This window comes from Natator depressus, chromosome 1, assembly GCF_965152275.1.
Source record: "Natator depressus isolate rNatDep1 chromosome 1, rNatDep2.hap1, whole genome shotgun sequence".
NCBI lineage: Eukaryota > Metazoa > Chordata > Testudines > Cheloniidae > Natator > Natator depressus.
This window is the reverse complement of record NC_134234.1, coordinates 155,332,111-155,354,318: the sequence shown is the minus strand read 5'-3', so window position 1 is coordinate 155,354,318 and position 22,208 is coordinate 155,332,111. Positions and strand designations below refer to the sequence as shown.

General features: G+C 42.1%; 2 protein-coding genes across 3 annotated transcripts in view; both read right to left on the bottom strand.

The window, feature by feature from the left end:
• Nucleotides 1-1,098, bottom strand: part of LOC141997137 (cystathionine beta-synthase-like) — a 61,354-nt gene extending 60,256 nt beyond the window's left edge. The window contains exon 1 of the mRNA XM_074969431.1: nt 920-1,098. Within this exon, the coding sequence (XP_074825532.1) occupies nt 920-1,098 (179 nt within the window). The remainder of the gene's footprint in view (nt 1-919) is intronic.
• A 19,045-nt stretch (nt 1,099-20,143) lies between these two features.
• The window catches only part of LOC141997119 (cystathionine beta-synthase-like), a 46,512-nt gene continuing 44,447 nt past the window's right edge, over nt 20,144-22,208 (bottom strand). For both annotated transcript variants that reach the window (XM_074969427.1, XM_074969429.1), the window contains one exon: nt 20,144-21,626. In XM_074969427.1, the coding sequence (XP_074825528.1) occupies nt 21,517-21,626 (110 nt within the window). In that variant the 3' untranslated portion in view covers nt 20,144-21,516. The remainder of the gene's footprint in view (nt 21,627-22,208) is intronic.

The following is a 22,208-nucleotide window of genomic DNA, read 5'->3' as shown; positions in this document are numbered from 1 at the left end:
GCCTGGTTTGGATTTGAAATATTTGAACTGCGATACTTTAATAAACGAGGCCCAAGAAGAGGTGTTGTTTTTCCCACATGAGAGTCTGGGACAGTTATTGGGAAGCCCCAAAAGGGGAAAATGAGGCAGTGACAAGGTCCAACACTGGACTGGTAAGACATTGACACCCTTCTCTATGGCAAAGGAATGCTAGGGCTGTGGAGTAGCTGCCATAAAGTGGGCCCAGCTCGCATGATGCAGCCTGTGGGATTGGGAGAATAGATTCCCCCTTCCTTCCTGTCAAGTTACTTGGTCTGGGCACCGGAGGAAGGACTGTTGCCTTGATACTGATCTGAGGAAACTGAATATTCCTTTACTGCCTGATGGTGCTATCCTTACTCATGCTGAGTTCCAGTAGCTTACTCCATGAGTAGTCTTATTGAGTTCAGTGGGACTGCTCCCAGAATAAAGTACCCCTCAATGTGAGTAAAGGTGACCGAACTGGGTCCTTAGTTAACACATTAACAAATCTATACCGAGAGGGTGGGAACAATAGGTTAGAAGGTTCTATATTCATTATGGCTGCAGTCTCCAACAGTGCCCACTCATGTTGGGTGCCTTGTTTTCTGGTGCCTAACTTCAGATCCCTATGGGTCTGGTTTGCAGGAGAGCTGCTGGGCAATCCGGAATTGAAGTCAACCCTCGTCATGGTGAAAGAGAGAGGGCAGTTGTGAGTGGACAGGAAATATTAGTGGATCAGAGGACCCCCTTTTGGGAAAAGTAATAGCAGTTTTTAGACATAAAATCATGGCTTTAAATGATGAATTCTGACTACGAACGTTCTAGTGGAACCTTGAGGCACGGAGCGAGGCCCTGAATTTCCTGCAGTAGGGAGGATATAAAACAGTCTGAACATAACTAGCACAAGAGAGTTACTTACAAGGGCACGTGGGAATGAGGCGACTTGGAGATGGGCTTCCCTGGCTTCCATGTGCACTTACTGGGCAAGTTGGGAGGAAGCCATGTGTAGTTGGTTTTGGTTTCCTGATTTTCCGTATCGATGCCATTCTGCAAATGAGAGCTCTTGATCTTCCTGTTCAGTGTGGACACAAAAGCCATCTTGAGCTGAGAGGAAAAGAGTGGAAAAAGCAACCATTAGAATCAGGGAGCTTGATTTTCAACGTTGCACGTGTACGCTGGGTGACCAGTTTGCACGGGGGCACTCGAGCTGATACACAATCACCTCCGTGCCGAACTGGGTGCCATAATTTGAGCATCCACATTTGGAAATAGGCCCTCAATTCTTCAGTGCTATCTAGCCTAGGGGAATATTTTTCACCATCACTATTAAGGAACTGAAACCTCAGTTGTAATCAATTATGGTACAGCTGACAATGTAAGTGGGAAAAAACCAAACCAAAACATGGTTAAAAAGAAAACTACAGAATAGCCCAGTGACTCCTTCAGTCTAGAAACCAATATTCCAAGACTTATAGTAAGTAAGCCACCTGAGGATGATTTCTGTAGAAACTTGATTGTCTGTTCTCTATGCCTCCTAAACTAACAAATCTTTCCCCCTCCCTTGAACCTGTTTGCAGAGATCTGACATTAATATATAGGACCCACTGCCACTCCCACTGAAGTCAATGTGAGTTTGGTCATTGATTTGAATGGATGCTGGAGCAGGTCCATAATGTATGTTACAATGTTTGCTGTTCTTAAAGCACCATAAACTTGCATTGCACTTAAAGGTGATCTGCAAAAGGGTAAAACGAGGTTAGTCTTTTCTTATTACTTTATGATACACAGATGGGCCAGTCGAAAGTGCTTTGGTGTTTAAAGATTTTTGATTATTACATTAGGAATTCAGATCTTGTCCAGACTGAAAGGTATGATGCCTGGAGAACTTGTGAAATGATTGCAGCAAGGTAAGCAAAAGAGAGGTTCAGATTCCATCTCCTGCTGTGACATCTGCACACTCTGACAACAGTTCTAGATATCTCAGATTGATCTGACTGGTGGCCTTAAAGGGACAGAGGGATACATTGTAGGTTTCAGGAGCCAAATGACAACAGCTTAAAAGTAGAAGGGTAAACAGTTATGGCCTATCTACACTTCAAATGCAGCTAAGTCAGGGGGAATGAATAAGATTCTGTCTACACTACAAATAATTGCAACTGTGTTGTAACCAGAACAGGGGACAAATGTATTGTAACTGGATTCCATGATCTGGCTGTCTTTGTAGCAGAGATAAGCAAGGAAGTTTAGATTACTGCCAAAACTTAAACAATACTTACCCAAGATAAAAAATAAAACTAATTGTAAGAAACAAAAGAAAAAGTGCATTTGGTCACTAAAAGCCTCTTTTCTGCAGTGGTGCTTCCCGGGAGGCACTGTAATCCAGCCAAATCCTGTTTCAGTCTGTGTTAAATGAACAGACTTTGCAACCCAGTCTCAGTCACAGACATGCATCTTAGATCATTTATGAGGTTTGACGTTACTCTCACAGCACAGATTATTCTAGCCATATCTTTTTGAATTATTGTAGTGCTTTATTTTGTAATTACTGCAAGTAGAAATGTCATCACTTGTCTTGAGGGTTTGCAAATCCTGCACTTTCTGTTTGAGTCCAAAGCTTCAATTCTGAAATCTCTGAAAGGGCCAAATCAAAGTCCCTGTAAAGTCAAAAAAAGTTTTGTCATTGACTTCAATGGGACCCAGGTTTGGTCAAAAAGTAGAGATGGGACCAAGGTATGATCCAGACCCAAATTTTGGAAATGGCCCATCTGCTAATAATAAGCCAGATCAAAGCATTTGATCCAAGCATCCCTGAACATCAGAGGTGTTCACACTCCAAACCTGGATCCAGATGAGACCTTTGCAAGTGGTCTCTAGCTTTATTATAGGCTTAACCAAAACCCCAGATTTAAGCACCCACTGAAATGGGGATGTTCAAAATACAGATCCATAACCAAATTTTACAGCTTGATCCCATCTTGTTTAAAAGGGCACTGTTATAAGTTGTGAACGGCCCAAAACTTGACCCACTTTTGGACACTAATTCTCTGTGTGCTTTTATTTTCAAGTGTTCTTATGCTCTTCAGGGTAACTGTCACCAGTTTAGATTTACAAACAGAGCTGTGCCAAACACAGCAGCCATGATTCCATTGGGATTCACACACGTTTGGAGGCCATGAGTTCTGCTTTGAAATTCAGGTGCAAAAACCACCACAAATATTCACAATAAAACTCATTCAAAAAAATCACCAAGCTTCATGTGGTTTTGTCATTAAACTGTCAGCCAAGGGCTGCTCAAAACTGCTTGTTTTCCTTGAAAGGCCTGTGAACCTCAACCAACTTGGGCTGAGTTGGGTGTTTGCAACAAAATCCAAGTTTAATCCAGCTGGAGGAACACCAACAAAGCAGTGTGCAGATAAATACTCATCTTGGTGAGGAAACAGAGTGTGATGGCTATCTATCTTGGGTACTTGTATGGCCTCCATTACCACAGTGTCTGAGCACCTCACAATCTAACGTATTCATCCTCACAGCAGCTCTGTGAGGTAGAGAAGTGCCTACTAATGGGGGAGTGAAGCACAGACACACTAAGGTCCAGATCCACAGAGGTATTTAGGCTTCTAACTCCCACTGACATCAATGGAAGTTAACAGGGAGAGATGTGAACAGAGTGCAGACTCCAAGAGCTAAATCAGCTCCTTCCACCCAAAGCACACAGAAGAGGGAAAGTTATATTTAAAGCTGTGGGATGGAAGGGATAGAGGTGTGGCCTGCTAACCATGTGGAGCCCAAAGTTCTGTGGGAAATCCCAATCTCAGTTATATTGCCGGTCCCTCAGCACAATTGTTCATTCTCCCTTCTCCCAGGAGCATGGATGGACCGTGGCCTGCTGCCCTGTTGACTCCCTTGTTATAGCTTCTCCTCCATCCAGGGCAGTGCAAGTTGCAGAGGGGGAGTTCATGCTGAAACCAGCATTTGTCACATGAGTTGCAGAGGGTCACTGACACACATGTCGATCATCATCTTTGCACTAATCTACGAAACCACTCCCTCTTGTAATTCCGCCTAGAGACCCACTTTTACTGTAATGTCTACAAAACACTGCAAACTGATAGTGACTGGGCAAGTGGCCAGATGGGACAACTCTACTCACATGCTTTTATGATGTAAAAATAAAACATGACATCATACCTATAGCATGCTGATAGCTGTATTTTACTGTTACCCCCATCCTCTTGTTATACCCACTTGTTACATCTGGTCTTAAATTTAAGACTGTGGGCTCTTTGGGGACTGTCATTTGCTCTGCGCACACACACACACGATACAATGGGCCTCCAATCAGTTTGGGGCCTTTTGGTGCCACTGTTTCTAAATGGTTATAATCTATTTAGGATAGATAGAATGGGAAAAAAGGGGAGGGGCACGGGCGGCAGGTTGCATAGGCTGGGGGAGGCATGGCCCCGCCCCCTGCTTAGCACCACTCCCTGTGTGCGCTCTAGTCCTCCCGCCCCCAGTGCTTCGGCTTGGGGGCAGGGGGGGTTGCGGCTGCGCACTGCCCACCCTCCCGGTGCTCCTTTGGGGTTGGGGGGCTAGCCTGGGGTGAGACTGGGCCGGTGGCCATGGTCATGGGGGCTCTGGGCTCTAGCGGGGAGGGGGAATCAGGCGGGCCTCAGCTGGAAGGGGCAGGGCTGGGGGGTTGCCTCCCCCAGCTTGCGGTTCACGCACCGCCCATGGGAAGGGGGAATGGAACTCTATATCAAAAATGACATTAGTGTTTCCAAATCACTGATAACTCAGAAGAAAATGATCTTGAATGCTTATGGATCAATGTCCTAACAGTTAAAGCACAAGGTAGGGTACTAGTTGGGGCCTCCACCAACTCACATTAGGGAACAGGATGACCACTTCCTTACACCGCTATCTACAGTATGGGATCATAGGGGACTTCAGTTTGAGTGGCATATGCTGGAGGTCTCACGGTGCCAGTACTAAAACATCCTTGAACTTTATAGATGACAATTTCCTAACTCAGAAAGTGTTGCAGCCAATGTGGGGGGAATTCTTCTCCTAACAGATAGAGAGGAACTGATCACAGAACTAAAAGTTAATGGGAGCTTAGGTACAAGTGATCATGACTTCTATAATGTATAAGCTAGTCCAGGCTAGTAATATATACACTTGGTGCTTTAATAGGGCTAATTGCACAAAGCTAAAATCAATTATGATTCAAATCAGCTGAGAGGAAAAATATAATCAGAAAAATGTGAATGATAATTGGGAATCATTTAAGAACACTTTACTAGTTGCTGAAAAACCGACAATCCCACAACCTAGTGAAGAAGCAGACTGTCCTGGTTAAAAACAAAACTGGTTGAGGGGAAGTAAAGGAACCTGTAAATATATATATACAAATGGCAGAAAGGAGAAGTTGACAGTAATGAATATAAAATCAGAAGAAGTTAGGAATTGTAGAAAATTGACAAGAGGAGCCAAGGGACACAAGAAGAAATCTATGGTCAGCAGTGTTAAGAACAATAATTAACTTTTAAAACATACTAGGAACAAAAAGAATCCTTACAATAGTAATGGTCCCTTACTAGCTGAAATGGCAGAATTATCAATAATAATGCAGAAAACACAGAAGTGTTCAATAAATATTTGTGTTCTGTATGGGGGGGGGGAGAAACAGATGATGAAATGTCATCATATGGTGATGGTAATACTCTTTGCATGCCACTAGTATCTCTGGTTTCAGAGTAGCAGCCATGTTAGTCTGTATCCGCAAAAAGAACAGGACTTGTGGCACCTTAGAGACTAACCAATTTATTTGAGCATAAGCTTTCATGGGCTCCAGCCCACTGAATGCATCTGATGAAGTGAGCTGTAGCTCACGAAAGCTTATGCTCAAATAAATTTGTTAGTCTCTAAGGTGCCACAAGTCCTCCTTTTCTTTTTACTAGTATCTCTGTGGCTCCTAAAGTCAGACTTTTTAAAATCAGTAGGTCCAGATAACTTGCATCCAGGAGTTTTAAAATGGCTGACTGAGGGGTTCACTGGACCATTAATGTTGACTTTCAGTAAGTCTAGGAACACTTGGGAAGTTCTGAAAGACTGGTAGAAAGCTAATGTTTTGCCAATTTTTAAAAGGGCAAAAGGGATGACCCAGGTAATTATCAGCCAGTCAGCCTGACATCAGTCCTGGGCAAGACAATGGAGCGACTGATATGTGTCTCGATTAATAAAGAAATAAAAGAAGGTAGTGTAATTAATGCAAATGAACAGGATTTATGGAAAATAGAGCCTGCCAAACTTACATGTATTTTGATGAGATTACTAGTTTGGATGATAAAGGTAATAGTGTTGATGTAAAATACTTAGGCTTCTGTAAGGCATTTGACTTGGTGCTGCATGAGATTTTGATTAAAAAGCTAGAATGATATAAACTTATCATGACTCACATTACATGGATTAAAAATGACTAACTCCTAGGTCTCAAAATGTAACTGTAAATGGGGAAACATCACTGTGATATTTCCCAGGGTACAATCTGGATTGTGGAATCTTTCATAATTTCATATATAATGCTGCTGTACATATTTTACCAGGACAATAATGTTCAGCAGATTATGAGTTATGAAATGATACTTCACAAAGCATACTTTGTACAAAATTTATCATAGTATTGTAAAAAAGAAAGAACATGGGGTGGGTGTGTTTCCTGTGGGACACTTCAGGGATTGGTTCTTGGCCCTGTGTTGTTTAACATCTTTATCAATGACCTAAAAGAAAACATAAAATAAATGATAATTGCAGATGACACAAATTGGGGGAGTGGTAAATAATGAAAAGGACAGATCACTAATTCAGAATGATCTAGGTTGCTTGGTAAAGTGGGCACACGCAAGCATTATACATTATACATATAAAAGTATACAACTGGGAACAAAAACATAGGCCATGCTGGCATGAGGCGGGGGCTCTATCCTGGGAAGCAGTGCTCTGAAAAAAAAACCTGCAGATGGAGGTTAATAGTCAGCTGAAAATGAGCTCCCAATGTGATGATGTGTCAAAAGAGCTCATGCAATCCTGTGATGCAGAAACAGAGAAATTTCGAGTAGGAGTAGAGAGGTTATTTTATCTCTCCATTTGGCACTGGTGTGACTGCTTCTGGAATACTGTGTCCACTTCTGGTGCCCACAATTCAAGAAGGACGTTGATAAACTGGAGAGGGGTCATAGAAGAGCCATGAGAATGACTGAAGGATCAGAAACATGCCGCATAGTGATTGGGCTCCTTGAGTCTCTCTATTTAGCTTAACAAAGAAAACGTTCAGGGATGACTTGATTACAGTCTGTAGGTACCTAGATGGGCTCTTCAGTCTAGCAGAGAAAGGTATAACGTGATCCATTGGCTGGAAGTTGAAACTAGACAAATTCAGACTGGAAATAAGGTGTAGATTTTTCATAGTGAGAGTATTAATCATTGGAATAATTTACCAAGGTTTGTGGGGGATTCTCCATCACCGGTAATTTTAAAGTCAAGACTGGATGTTTTCCTAAAAGATCTGCTCTAGGAATTACCTTGGGGAAGTTCTATGGCCTGTATTATACAGAAGATCAGACTAGATTATCACAATGGCCCCTTCTGGCTTTCGAATCTATTCATCTGATACAATCCTCCTACTCCCAAATTAGTCATATTGAAGCATTCAAAATTATGAATGGGATTAAGTTTAAAGTCTCATTATTTTCAAGCCAATGATCTTGGGATTCTTTTAGTTTGTCTTCTGGTCTTTGAGATTCACATTTTCAAGTTTTTCTCCACAACTTTGAGGGCTAAAAACAGACGTTAAAAAACAAAACAACAAAAAATGGAGAGTCTCAGATCACCAACTGATTCCAGGTCCTGGGACATTAAGGAAAATACAAGATATTGTGAGACTAATAACAAGACTCACATAGGTCGACAATGTTACTTGTGCTTTTGTTCTAATAAAATGTTCCATGGAAGAACGTGCATTGATCCTTTAGACTGGTTGGTGCCTGCAGCACTCACTCCGGCCCGCGTTTTACGGACCTGGAGCACTGGCAGGAAATGGGTGACTGAGTACCGGTTATGATTAAGGACATATGAATCAATCTGGCTAAAAAGTGGATGTTCTGAACTCCTTCCCAACACTTGCACCGAACCGGCAGCTAGTTTGGAGATTTAAAAACAAAAGTTTTAAAAATGTTAGGGTTCTTACAGTTTGGGTTTGCCAGCCTTGGGAGTGTCTCGCTAAGCAAATCCTTATTTGCCTTGTGAATTACGGGACAAGGAGCACAAGTCATTTGTCTATAAAGAAGAGATTAACTGAAGAAGTCTGAAAGGAGATTAACACACTGCCCAACAAGCAGCTCTCATAACAAGGGTCACTGGACACAAGCTTGGCACTAGGAAGGGGGTATATCTTTTCTTTGTCACTTAAAATTTTGGGAGAGAGTGTTTCATTTCCTCATTCCTAACCCTAACCATTCTTGACCGCAGTTAGTTGCTCCATTGCTCCTCCACCTCCACTCCCACCCCAGAACCTGTCCCTACATCCAGCAAGGGGCACATCTGCTGGATATTATTGCTAAAGCAGTCAGTACTAGAATAATATGTTATTGTTATGATTAGGCTTCATAACAAGCAGGGGAGTTCACATTTCTATTAGAGGCATTGTCTCAGCCTGTCTGCCTGAGTCTGCAGACATTATGGTATTGGTTACACTTGAGTCCTGTTTTTGAAGTCTATCTTCCCAGCCATAAAGGTTAGAAACTTATTTTGTTTTAAATATAAACTTAAATTCTGGAACATAATTATGCAGTACTTTGAACATAATCTGAAATCAGGACATTACTTACCTGGCTAAAAATCACATTCTATACTGGCCTTTGACATTAACTAATCAAACATTTAAAGAGGTGGCTGAGAAACCTTACTTTTCCTGCTGCCAAAAGCCCAAACCCACCTCCCGCATGTGGCAAAAGCTCCACTTGGTCTCTGCTCAACTAGTAAAAAAAAATCCAGGTCTGCCCCCCTCCATGACAGCCTCTGTGATGCAGTTACTCATTTTCAACACAAAAAGTCTGCAGCACATTGAAAATTGAAGCATTTGTGCAAGCACAGAATTTAATGTTTAAGTCAGGGGTCAGCAACCTTTCAGATGTGGTGTGCTGAGTCTTCATTTATTCACTCTAATTTAAGGTCTCGCGTGCCAGTAATACATTTTAACGTTTTTAGACGGTCTCTTTCTATAAGTCTACAATATATAACTAAACTATTGTTGTATGTAAAGTAAATACGGTTTTTAAAATGTTTAAGAAGCTTCATTTAAAATTAAGTTAAAATGCAGAGCCCCCCCGACCGGTGGCCAGGGCAGTGTGAGTGCCACTGAAAATCAGCTGGCGTGCCACCTTTGGCATGCGTGCCATAGGTTGCCTACCCCTGATCTAAATTAATAACACAGGACATAGTGGACAGAGAGGCAGCAAGGGGGAAAAAGGGCTCAGAGCGCGTGTGATCGTGGAGCTGCAGCTATGCAATTTGTGTCTAGCGTGCTGCACAGGACACGTCACCTTAGCTGATGCGTATGAAGTGTTTTGCAGATTTTAGTTTATGGCTATATAATCACATTGCACTGATACCTCTTCAGATGAAAGAAAACATCCCTGCTCTGCGAAGAAACCTTCATACATTAGGCTGAATGAAGAGATAAAGAAGGGTTTGGCACAACAGAAAGATTTTCACACTAATTTGCCCATCCAATCTTTTGCAGCACTCAAAGAAAATTCAAATCTTTTGTGTAATTTAAAAGTGAGTGAATAGAAAATGTTTTTCTTAAAAATCTCACCAACTTAGACAAATAGAAGGTTAGTTTTCCAATTAAATAGGACTATCCAGAACTTGTTAACACAGATTCTCAATGAACCCTAATCAAACCTTGGAATGTGGCCCCCAAGTCACATGCTACAGTAAAATCAAAGCAATGCTATCTGATTAATAAAAACTGCATATATATCATATACTATTAGAAGAGAAGTACTGAGAGTATTAGATAAGATATACTTACCTGGCCTCAAGATAATTGCTGAGTGACTTCCCCCTAATGCTTTAGCTCGCCTGTTTATATCTGCAGCAGTGTAAGAGAAAGCCAATCAGCTGCGTTACAACACTTCATGAAAGATACTGATTGGGCGATCTCATGGCATGTATACCTGCTCAGGTTTACTATGTGATTCATCTCAAAATCTTAATGGTCAGGATGTAAATAGAATGTGCAATTTATTTATTGATTCAGTTTTTATTTACTTAGCTTTAGTTTTAAAAATTCACCAGGCACATGTACATTCAGGCCTCTGTTCGGCAAGCTCTTAAGCACATGCTTAAACTCATCCCAGTTCAACAAAGTACTTAAGCATGTGCTTAACTTTAAAGATCAGCATGTGCTTAGGGGCCTTGCTGAGTCAGAAACTAAGACCATAACAGAAGGATAAGAAACGCTTTGGTGCACCCCACTGTACAAATATCCTTCATGTCTCTGGGGCACCCTACAATCAAACACATTTTCAGGGCCTGATTCCGCAGCAGTTACTCACACTGAGTAGCACCAACTCCCATAAGGTTGTGATTCTGTCACCCTCAGGTACAATGCAAAGGCACGGTATTATGGGAGAACAGTTCCAGGATTACGCAACTAACTGCCTAGCATGTCTGATACACTTTAAGATTGATGGGCTGGCGGTGAAAGAGGTTCGTTATGGATTTTTTTCCAGATTCCTGTTGCTAGCAGCTTTATTACTAAATCAGGATGTAGCACCTAAGGATCCTTTGCACCCCTAGCTAAAGGACTATATAAGGATTCTCAAGTGATTGCATGCTGGCTGAGATGAACATCTATTAAAAAGGAGGTGTGTGGGAAATTTTGCTGTCGTACATGAATGCAGGTTATAAAAAGCAGCAATGACTATTTGGTTTGGACCCAAACCTTTCCAAGGCAATAAACATAACAGACAGAGGCCCCAGCAGAGGAATGACATTATCTTTGGCCTTTTGTGATATGTTGAATCTCTGGAAAACATTGCCAGGGATAATCCATAGTGGAACAATCCTGTGTGTTATCTGATGTGACCCAGTCTTCCAGGTCACACATAAAGGTGCTCCAAATAATGTTAGTCCCAATAAGAATGATGTTCTGTGTACATTCCAGTTAAAGAATAATCCAAGGGGTCCATTCTGGCCTCGATATCTCCCTTCACAAATATACCTTGAACCAATACATGCTTAAATCTAGTCTAGATATGGGACTGACTGTGAGATGAACATCAACAGTGTGTTTGAGCAGCGTGGGTCTGTAACCTCCTCACACAGCCAGATCTGCCTTGCACACTCTTTACTGAAGACACAGGAATTTTGTATTGGTTTGATGCTGCCTTGCCAACGTGTGTGCTCAGAGGATGGGGCAGTTCAGCCCACACATTTTGTGGGGAACAGAGTTTAGCTCTGACACCCCATCATATCTTCATTCCATGCAAACAACTCCCATTAATTTCATCATGGGTATATAACAATAAAAAAGCAAAGTGGTACATGGTTATATAATTCTTACCTTCCTATGGTGCAACGTTCAAGTTCCATCTGCAAATGTTATTAACAGTAGAAAAAAACCAGATCATATAAGTAATCTGGTTACTTATTTAAATGTAATAAACTGTTGTTTATTACATTTAAATTTTGCATGACTGTTCCCTTCAGAGGCGGGGTGCATTCAGATTTTGTATTTACATACCAGCTTTTACCCTGAAAGACCTCAGAGTGCTTTCCATTGAAATGAGCCACCTCGGGCAGAAAAGTTGCAGCAAGGTAGACAACCAGACTACAACACGTCATAGGACAGTAGCAGAGAGAAGATGGCACATTTTGGGCAAAGACATCTGGGAAAATTCCTTGCTCTCACATAGAATAAGTCATGTCTATGAGGAGCAGATAGGGCTTCTGTTTTTAAAGATCATTGATTAATTGAGTACTATGCAATTTACTCTGCCTTTGAAAGGATGAAGCGCTGATCTGGCTCCACTAGTTTGAACTGGTGGGTGCCCAGCTGCTTAGGAATTTCATGTCCACAAAGCCAACCTCTCAGCTGATTCTCTCTTGGACGGGAATCTAGAATTCTCATTAGGAAGGATGGGTGCAGCTCAAAGGTGAATTCTGGGGGAAACTTGGAGGCAGGTCGGTTCAGTGCTTTTTTTTTTTTTTAAGCTTATTCCATTGTGGAAGGAGAAAACCACACACATTTCCCTGCGACAAATGTTTCCTGTGGCTTTTTAAAAAGCAACTGAAGCTATACTGTGAAGCTTGGTGTGAGTACAGCCTTCCTCAAGGAGGAGGGAAATCCACCCATACGTGAAGAAAAACAGTCTAGCAAAGTTGAAAATGGCAGGTCTGAACATTCAAAACAGAACATTTTTCACTGGGTTTTAAAGGGTGCCTTAAGGTAAAGTTGTTTTGATGTAAGAGCCCAGAGACAAATTCTTTACTGGTTAGCATGACTCCATTGAAGTCAATGGAATTATGCTAGCCAATGGAGGACTTGATCCTTTCACTTGCACATTGTATGAATTATGAGTGTTTAAGGTTGAAAAAAATACATCGGCGGTTGGCTATATCAGAAGTCTGTATGCTTATTATACAATCCTTATATGAACATAAAGCTTCACTCCATGGCTGAAACCTGAAAAACAACATCTATCAACAATTCTTTTTTCTCATTAAGAAAAGAAATCTTTTAAAGTCTTTTTTTAAAAACAATAAAACGTTCTTCTCACTAAGGGTCAGATTCCAATACCTCTGCTCAAGCTGAGTATATCTGATTTTATGTGTAATCCAGTTGAAGTCCGTGGTAGCACTTACAAAGTAAGCTCCTGCTCAACGTGAGTGAGGGTATCAAAGTCGAGTCCTAATCTTTATGGTATTATAGGCAGAAATTGAATGAATACAACTGAATACAACAATCACGTTTTAGGAAATTCAAAATTTCTCTTAGTTATCACAATGTGGGGCTCAATAGGGCCCATATTTTTCAAAAGATTTTAGTATTTGTTTGTATCACCTGCACATTAATTTTAAAGTACAACACCTCTTCCCAGCTGTTCCTTCATTGCGGTGCCCTCAGAGATGTCCACATCTGTGTTACCTCAGAGTTTGGCAGAGGAAAGAAGAATACGTCTCAGAGTGGTCAAGGAGCTGGGGGGGGGGTCTTGTTATCTGGCAAAATTATAATACAAGCCGTGGGATAACCTGCTCTTCTTTATATTTTTCCCAGTAAATTGTTCATGTCTTCTATGAGAATGATCCAGTGCAGCACAGTTCTAAAACACGGAGGATGTCTCTGTTTTCCTTGAGCCATCACCCAAAGGTAAAACACATTCTTCTTCACCAAGCCCCCCACTGCAACTGGTAAATACTTTGCCTTGGTCACGGCACATGGCGTCGCACACTCCTTACTTTCAACAGACATTCCTAAGGGGGTTTTCCAAAAGGAGGTGTGGAAGAGAAACCCAGTCCTTTTTGTTTTAGATCCCCTGCGCTCCTTGATTTGGAACAGGATGTGAACACAGTGCTCCCATTGCCCACCTGAGTGCCCTAACCATTAGGCTATACTGGGATTTTTCTCAAGCCCTCCTCTTGGAGTGGTTCCATTTTTGTAGAACTAAATATTCATTGGCCCAGGGACCAGAACTCATGTCCCCAACCTCCCAGGTGAGTGCATGAATCACTGAGCTACAAAGTCAATTGCTCTTGCTCTGGCCCAATGAATTAGGACACTCCTCTGGGATACGAAAACTCCAAGTTCAAGTCCCTGCTCTAAATAAGGCAGAGCAAAGATCTGAAACCAGATCTCCCACATCCCAAGAATGCCCTGACCAGGAGGCGATTAAGCGCATGCATATACACAAGTTGCCCTCAGCTGTCTGTTGTGCGAGACTAAGCCAGTTGGCATGCTCTGAGCACAGCGACCAGATCAAGCCCTGTCAGCGAGACAGGTGGGTGGACATCTAGGGGCGTAGGTGTGAGCTAGGGCACCTAGCAGCTTGGCAGAGTCTGGACTTAGGCAGTTTTGCACATGCTCACCTGTGTGAGCTAAGGTGCTATGGGGACTTTACTGGCAGAGATCTAGGCAACTAGGGAATTTAGGCACCCACAAGTTTAGAGGGTAACTGAGGAGGAGCTGTGAAGATCTCAGTGGTGCCTAAATGTTGAATTTTGGCAACCAAGTCCCTTTATGACTCTAGCTCTTCTTGCTGCCTGTATTTAAGCAATTAGCTTGGCTGTCTCTGCATTACTAAATCTAAACAATTCTCGCCTAGTGTCCTCAGAGGATTTTTGTGTTATGGATGTAAACAGTCTGAATGAGCTCTCCTCTGACATCTAGTGGTGAGCTGTGCAAAAGGCCTTCAGGAGTTGATCTCGTTTGCATGAGCACGCCCACCCTGCTTAGACACTCAGCATGATGGAATTGCTTGTCCAAATAGTCATGTGTGGCTGGGGCTGGATCCCCAGTCTCCGTTCCTGCGGCAGGAGTAATAAAGGGGCTGCTATCCTTGCTGTGTGAACTGAGGGCAGCAGAACCGTGCCTGGCATACCCCAATGGAGGGCCTTACCCTCAACTGAATGGCACTCGCTAGGCAGGGGACAGGGATTCCAAAGCCCAATGAGTTGAGAGAGGGTGGGGACAGGTACTTGGTGGTGAGGGCCCTGTTTAAGGTCCTGGACACCATTTAACCCTCGCTCTCTCCACAGTATAATAAAAGAAGTAATTTAGACTTAATTGAGAGTCTTGTTACATGCTGCAAAGCTGAAATCACTGATACCTAGGCCTAAGTATTAGACCTATTTTGGGACAGTGTTTCTGGTGCAAGAGACTGCCCAGGGTGCACCAGCAATGAGGCATTCCCTTCCCCGCCCCACCACTAAAAGCTGAGATCACTGAGAGCTGTGTTAAGTGGTGGGCCCTGAAGACATCTTGGTGAGCGGGAAGCTGGCAGAGCAGTGTGGCTAGCAAGGCGGCTGGCAGAACGGCATGGCAAGTGGCCAGTAAAGTAGCTAGTGGAGAGGTGTGGTGAGCGAGTGTCCGAGCAGCAGAGCATGTAAGGTGCCTCCTTATCCCCCCACTTTCCAGCCAGGGTGGGAAGTGAATTCTGCGGATGAACCTCTGGACTCTGGGGCGGCACTGACCAAGGACTGCACCCCACTCACAGTTGCTGAGAAGGGACGGGCACGTTAAAGGGACTTTTGGGTTGCTGGACCTTTGAACCTGAGGGGAAAAGGACATTGCTCAACTTACTTGGGGGTGGGTCTTTTGCTCTGGGTTTATGTTTATGAACGTACTTGTGGTGTTTTCCCAAATTAATGCTGAGTTACTTCCCTCCTTTTATTAGAAGTTTTTGCTACACCCAGACTCTGTGCTTGCAAGAGGGGAAGTATTGCCTCTTACAGGAAGTGGTGTCTAATTGTCCCAGGTCACTGGGTGAGGGTTTTGAGCCAGTTTTGTGTTGTATTGTTGAAAAGGAACCCCTAGATACTGAATCCGGCCCTCATTGCTGCCAACTCTGACTGGCAGAAGGGTTACATGCCATTTATTCACTAACGGGACTGAGTGCCTTATGTAATTATTGCCTTTAAAACTAGCCCTCACTTGCGCTCGTGCAACTGTATTTCCAGCACACTTGCACAGGTTTAACTGGGGGCAGAAAGAACCATCACTTACCTTACCTGCTGACTCTGAGATGTTTTGTCCAGGTGGAGCATGCTTGTGCACCTGTGCCCTATGCCTACAAGATCAGAATCTTTGACCATTGGGCTGCGCCTGTGTCCTGCATGTCCTTGTGTCCCCCAAATTGAGGGCATGTAGGGCAGAGCAGCACCGACTACCTCCTTTTCCTCGCTAATCCCAGCATTACCAAACCCACAGGTTCAAAACTCCTGAGTTAGATCCCCAAAATCCTGAGCTGTTTTAAAAAGACAATATTGCAGATTTTTTTTTTTGGGTCTGCCTTTATTTTTGAGCTCCCTTTGCCCATCTCCAGCATGTCTGAGAGACTTTCAGCTTTTACCATCCAGAGGGGATAGATACAGGCACCTCCACCAGTAACAGGACTTTTTTCTAAAAGGGAATTTATTACTTATGAAAGGTCATTTTGTGGACTGAAGTCCTCTATCTACAGAACGGGCTCAGCAGAGATTGTACCTTGCAAGCTTCCGAGCACTGTCCCACCCTTATTCGGGGGAGCACCTCTAGGGATGAGGAGGGTTCAATCATTTATCAACCCCAGGCATACCTGCCTGTTTTGCAAATCTAGGCTTCCTCCCTTCCACCATGTCTCCCATCAGTGTCGCTTCCTCTTATCAAAAGGGGTCCCTGTTTCTGATCAGTCACCCACAGCAGCTGCCTTTAGAACCAAAGGGTACACCCGGAGTCCTTCGCTTCAGCTGCATAGTGCTTCAAGAAGCACATGTACAAAAGGATTTGGGGGCATGTTTGGAACTGCTGCACACAAGTGAGCAGAAATAGGAAAGCCTTTTTGGAGTGGGGTGAGTAAGCAAGTGGACAGAAACTGCAGGCTGAACAGGAGTTTGGGAAAGAACTGAAGGGAGTGATCAGAGACGCTCTTTTGCTGCTCCACTGAAAGTGGCACTGCAGGCAGACAGCTTTAGCCTATGGCTAAGACTGCCCTGTTCCCCCATGCCCCGTTAACCATTGTTCTCTGCTGTGGCCTCCACCAGCCCTCCATCATTGCCATAGTGGGTTTGCAAGCAACACCTGTCTACTAGATATTGGACTGAAATGATCAGAATTCATTTTCTATATGCTACCAAACATATTTGATAGAAGTTATTTGCAATCGCTACCTAGGTGGGCTATATTTCAACCAGTAATCTAGGAGGTATTCAGGGTGCCTTCGTGTTGTATTACCCATCCACTGAGCAATCCAGGACCGCCTGTCCAAGAATGACTTTTAGACTGGGTCACTGATCAACGCCTCAAAAGACGAACTTAAAAAAACATTAAGTCACAAAACATTAGAGCAGATGTTGCACTGTGACTTCAATTATAAGTTTGCTACAGTCACTGCTTTCTTGCAAAATTCTCCCATTGGGCTGAAACATTCCAAAAAGAAAAAGAAAGGGGAAAAAAATAGGACACAATCTAATCTTCTGATTGATACCAAAAATGGAGGTTTGGAAGAAAAAAAAATCTGTCCAGCTATTATTGATGGGGGCTGGGGGGCATTCTAAATATAATTTCTCTGCTTTAAAAAAAATGAAAATCTTCATACACATAGGTCTAAAAGACTCGAGCTTGCAAACTTCACATGTAGCTAGTCCGCAATGAGGAGCTGTAGCTGTGCAAATTATAACTTAATTTTTTGCAAGGAGATTAAATGTTTACTTTAGTGCATGGCAAATAAACCATTTCTACTCTGGTTTAAGATGAGCAATTAACTGAGACACTGTAACTATGCAACACACACAAACAAGTAGTTTCATAACAATGCAGATAGCATTTCCCCTCTCCCCTGGCAGCTTATTTTTTATTAAAAAAAGAAAGAAAATTAAAAACTAAAAGTTTTGTTAATACATCATTAATATTATGAGTGTACTGTACAACCAAAAAAGACACCAAGTTCTCATAGCAATGCTAACTGATCCGTATTGTTCTTATTTATTCATGTATGCAAATATCAGCCCAATTAGTAATCAATACAGGCTTGCAATGTGGGTAAGTAAATGCTGCTGTAAACACCTTAGCATTTGCCTTTTGTGTGTGTAAGTTTTGCATCTTTACTGTTGCATGTGTTTTGTTATGAAACATAGGGCAGACAAAAACATGGCTCTCTGCCAGGATCCTCATATATCCCCAGCTCCTTCCAGAGAGATAAAAAGGGCAGATAAAGTTCAGTCAACCAATTGGAACTGGGTGGTGCCTTATGACTGATGAAAATTTCACACAACAGGTCTATAGTCAAAGGTACTTTCAACTTGGACTGCCAACAGCAAAATTAAAAATATACCCATCCATTTTAAGTCACTCAAGTAGCTTTTATTGAACTCTTTATAATGTACATTGAACTTTTGTGCAATAAATACAGCACATTGTATTGAATATTTTCCCTTTAAAACATAAAAGACTTCCCTTAATCACTGTAGAGTAGCTTAAATGTTGACATTAAACAGTAAGAAAGAGCGTTGAATGAAGTCTGCAATGGCTAACGCCATTTAAAACAGTGTATTACTCGCTGCATGAAGCTCAGTATTGCAATCTATAGGTTAAGACAGCACCCAGTGGTGAACTCTGTGAAGATTATGTCTGTCCAACAGGAGCAATTAATTGAATTACATGGAATTCTGGAGAGACAAGGAGAGAGAGATAGTGTCTTTTATTGGACCAGAAGCTTTCAAGCTACAGGAAGATCTGTGTAGCTCAAAAGCTTGTCTCTATCAACAGAAGTTGGTCCAATACAAGATATTACCTCACCACCTTGTCTGTCTAATATCCTGGGACCAACACGGCTGCAATTACACTACATACAAGGAATTCTGGAGTTAGCCACAGAAATGGCATGAGTGGAAAAAAGGACTTTAAAGCTCTTTCTAAATCCTTATCTGACACATGAAGTTACTAGCAAACCTTGCAAACATGAATTCCACAGATTTAGTTGAAAAATTGCCTTCATATAAGAAAACTCTAATGTTTTTACAGAGTCACTAGTAAACCAAAAGGGTTGAAATTTAAAGAGAAAGACATACAAATGCAATGCAACATTTCAACAAATATCCCTATGTAAAGTAGTTTTAAGTAAGGTAGCCAGCATCCGTTTACAAAAATCTAGATAATATGGAGGGTGCATACACACACACCCACATACACACCAGTAAAAATAGTTCTATTCAAGCTTTGGACATAAGACTTGAGTTTCTCTCTCACACACACACTTCTCTGCCAGCCTTATTTGGTCTTCACAGCACAGTAAATAGAGATTTTTAGGCAAAGTTTGAGAACCGCTGCCATAGAATACACAGGGAGTTTTGAACAGACCGCTGCATTTGACTACTTTTTCTCCAAGTCATTTCAGGACTGGGACGATTCTGCCAGATGCAACGGTCTATTAGATTCCCTCCCAATGGTACTGTTCCATCGATAGTTAGAGAATTACTTAAATCAGTCCAGGACCAAGTGGAAGGGAGCATTTCTTTAATGCTATCTAAGCTGCTCACTGGCTCCAAGCAACAGGGAGAGTTTTTAAGTCTTTCAGACACTTTGTGTAACTTTGTTATAACAGTAACTTCAAGGGACTTCTGGTGTTGAGGTAATCATACCCTGGGTTGAACAAGCTTAGAGGCCAAAGGCAGAAGCCTTTAGTAGCCATGGACATGACATTAAAGAGTTAACATGAAGCAGCCTGAAGTAGTTGTTATGATGAAATTTTTTAATATTCAACTTTTAAGAGTAAAGAGAAGCAGTTACAAAACAAAATAGAGACTGTCATGCTACAGAAGGCAAAGAAACCTCCAAAGCCAGTCTTAACTCTCCTCTCCAGGCCAGCAAGGCTATTGTCCCCAGAATAACTAATACTTTTGTTTACAGTTTGTGTTCAAAACTAAATTGGGAGGCAGGGGCTGCAGATTTTCAAACTGCAAAGCAAATGTGACAGCATTTGTGGGGCTAAGAGACCTGCTGACCTGCAGAGATCAAAGGAAGGAGGGAAATGAAAATACAGATGGGTGGGGTTTTATATAATATAAAACCCCACCCATCACCCATCTGTATTTTCATTATATATATATATATATATATATATATAAAAATCCCTCTTTTAGTTGATTGACAGCTGCAGTTTCTTTGGGAGTTTTTGTCTGGCTTTTGTGTAAACTGTAGAATTTTTCTGCTACAGCTAAAGGGAATGAGAAGCTGAAACAGCAACTCTGTGCTGCAGAGAGCTTTATTGTGGCAAATAACTTATCAGAGGAGGATCACAGCAGTCATAATAGAGATAGGAAGTAGATTCCCCCCCCCCCCCGGCCCCATAACTGTAGAGTTATCATGTAAACCACTGCAGAGTGGCTGAGAGCTGCTATTAGCCAGAGTACAAGGTTAGGGGGACTGAACAGTTTGAGAAAGGACAACACTAAACTAATGCAAGTCAGATACAAATGAGAGACCAGAAGCCTCTGTAGCTAAAAGAAATCCATACAGTTACACCGAGCTAACTGCACAGCATCCCCTCCACTGTGACTGGCTCAGCCAATGTCATTGCAGTGGGGCACTGGTAAGTTTGGCCACAGTGTATTCAGTACACTTGTTAAATGTTATGGGCCAAATTCTGACCCCTCTCAGACGTATGCAGCCCTATTGCCTGTAGTCCATTATATATGTCTAAGTAAGGGCAGGGTTTTGTCGTAGTTGGGTTTATGTTTTGTTATACATCACAGAAGCTAGCGTTTCTTCCCTGCAGTAACATCTAGCATTCAGAAGCACTTGAGGAGCCAGGGGGCTGCTATGAAAGGATCTTACAGGGCCTCGCCTTGCTCCTGCTGGGAAAGAATGACGTTGTATAACCCAGGTATAGGCGTAAGAACTTCAGTTCAAGGTAGGTCAGTCTTAGATAAAAGTTTTCAGGGGAAAGGTCTGCCTTCTTGTCATGCATCAAACATGCCATAACCGCTAAGAATTCGCTCTTTAAAGAGCTTGATCTGATCTTGATTTATTGTTGTTTACACATGTGCTTATTCAGCCAGGCAAAAATAAATGATATGAGCTGTGTCTTCACTAATAAAAAGGTGTGGCTTTTACAGTAAGGCCACTTGCTTGTGTTAGTTATCTCATTGCCATATTTCAGTCAAGACAAGGCAAGTGATAGCTCTGACTCAAAACAGCTGCTGGAGGTAAACCCTATAGCTGGAGTCCAGGATTTAACTCAACCCTGTTTCAAGTTAACAATCGCATTGTGAAAAGATACAGAAATGTTTTACTAGGTAAGGCATACCCATATTGTCACCAAATCCACTGTCTTTGACTTATTCTATGTTAATGAGCAACACAGAGTCTCATAGGCAGTCTTCCTAGATTGCTCTCGCCTCAGCTTCCAACGCAATGGCTTGGCTGTTCACTTTATTCCCTTCAATTAAGTGTTAACAGTGTTTTAGACTTTAAATACAATCAGTGAGGTCTAACATTTGTTTTTTATATAAATGCTATCCAGGTCAACCAATTTCAGGAGGCTGAGAGCTAACAATCCTGAAAAGCTCTGCAACATTTAGATGTGCTGTTATATCACAGTAGTCGGGATGATTCCAGCTGTGTTTATTTTTAGAATGTTAAAAAAAAAACATGAGACAGAACATTCTAGCGAAGGAAAAGAGAGAAAGAGAGACCTGATTCTTTCTAGAGATTGTAAAATGCCATGGAAGATGTTGCAAACAGAGTGGTCCTTGAACTTAGGTGGCCCTTCTTTCCCGCTCCCGTGCAGTCACAAAGTTAAGCAAGTCAATGGCTGTAACAACGCCAAACACCATCTGTCTCTTACTGGAGGAGCCATCACTGTGATCTACAGAAAAACACAAGAAGATTTTTCCTACCTTTGCAAGGCTCAAACCAAACACACATACTCAATTTTTATCTACTGCTGCCTAAAACTAGAAGCCAACTATGACTCCAAAGTACTAGAGGCCCGCAGGTCTGGTCAAGCCAACCTACCCAACCGATTGTACATTCAGATGGAGGTGAGCTGCCATTCTTATTGACAGCACTCTAGGAATTACTGAAATGAAAGCCTTTGCTAAATTTCCTCATAAGGTTGCAAAGGAAACTAAATAGTCATGGGAAGAGAGGGAAATTTATGTCATGGATTAAGAACTAGCTGAGAGATAAGAGTTTGAAATAAATTGTGTTTTCAACATGGAAGATGTCAGCAATGTAGTGCCTCACATTGCTGTACTAGGAGACCTAATACTTCGCATTATTTGAATGATCTGGAAATGGGCTGAACAGTGAAGAGGCAACATTTGCAAAAGACAACTGTTTAGGTTAGTGAAGTCTACAGGGGCTTGAGAGTCACTTCAGAGGGATCTAACAAAGGAAACAAATGGGTAACACACTAACAGGTGAAATTCTGTATAGAAAAATGCAA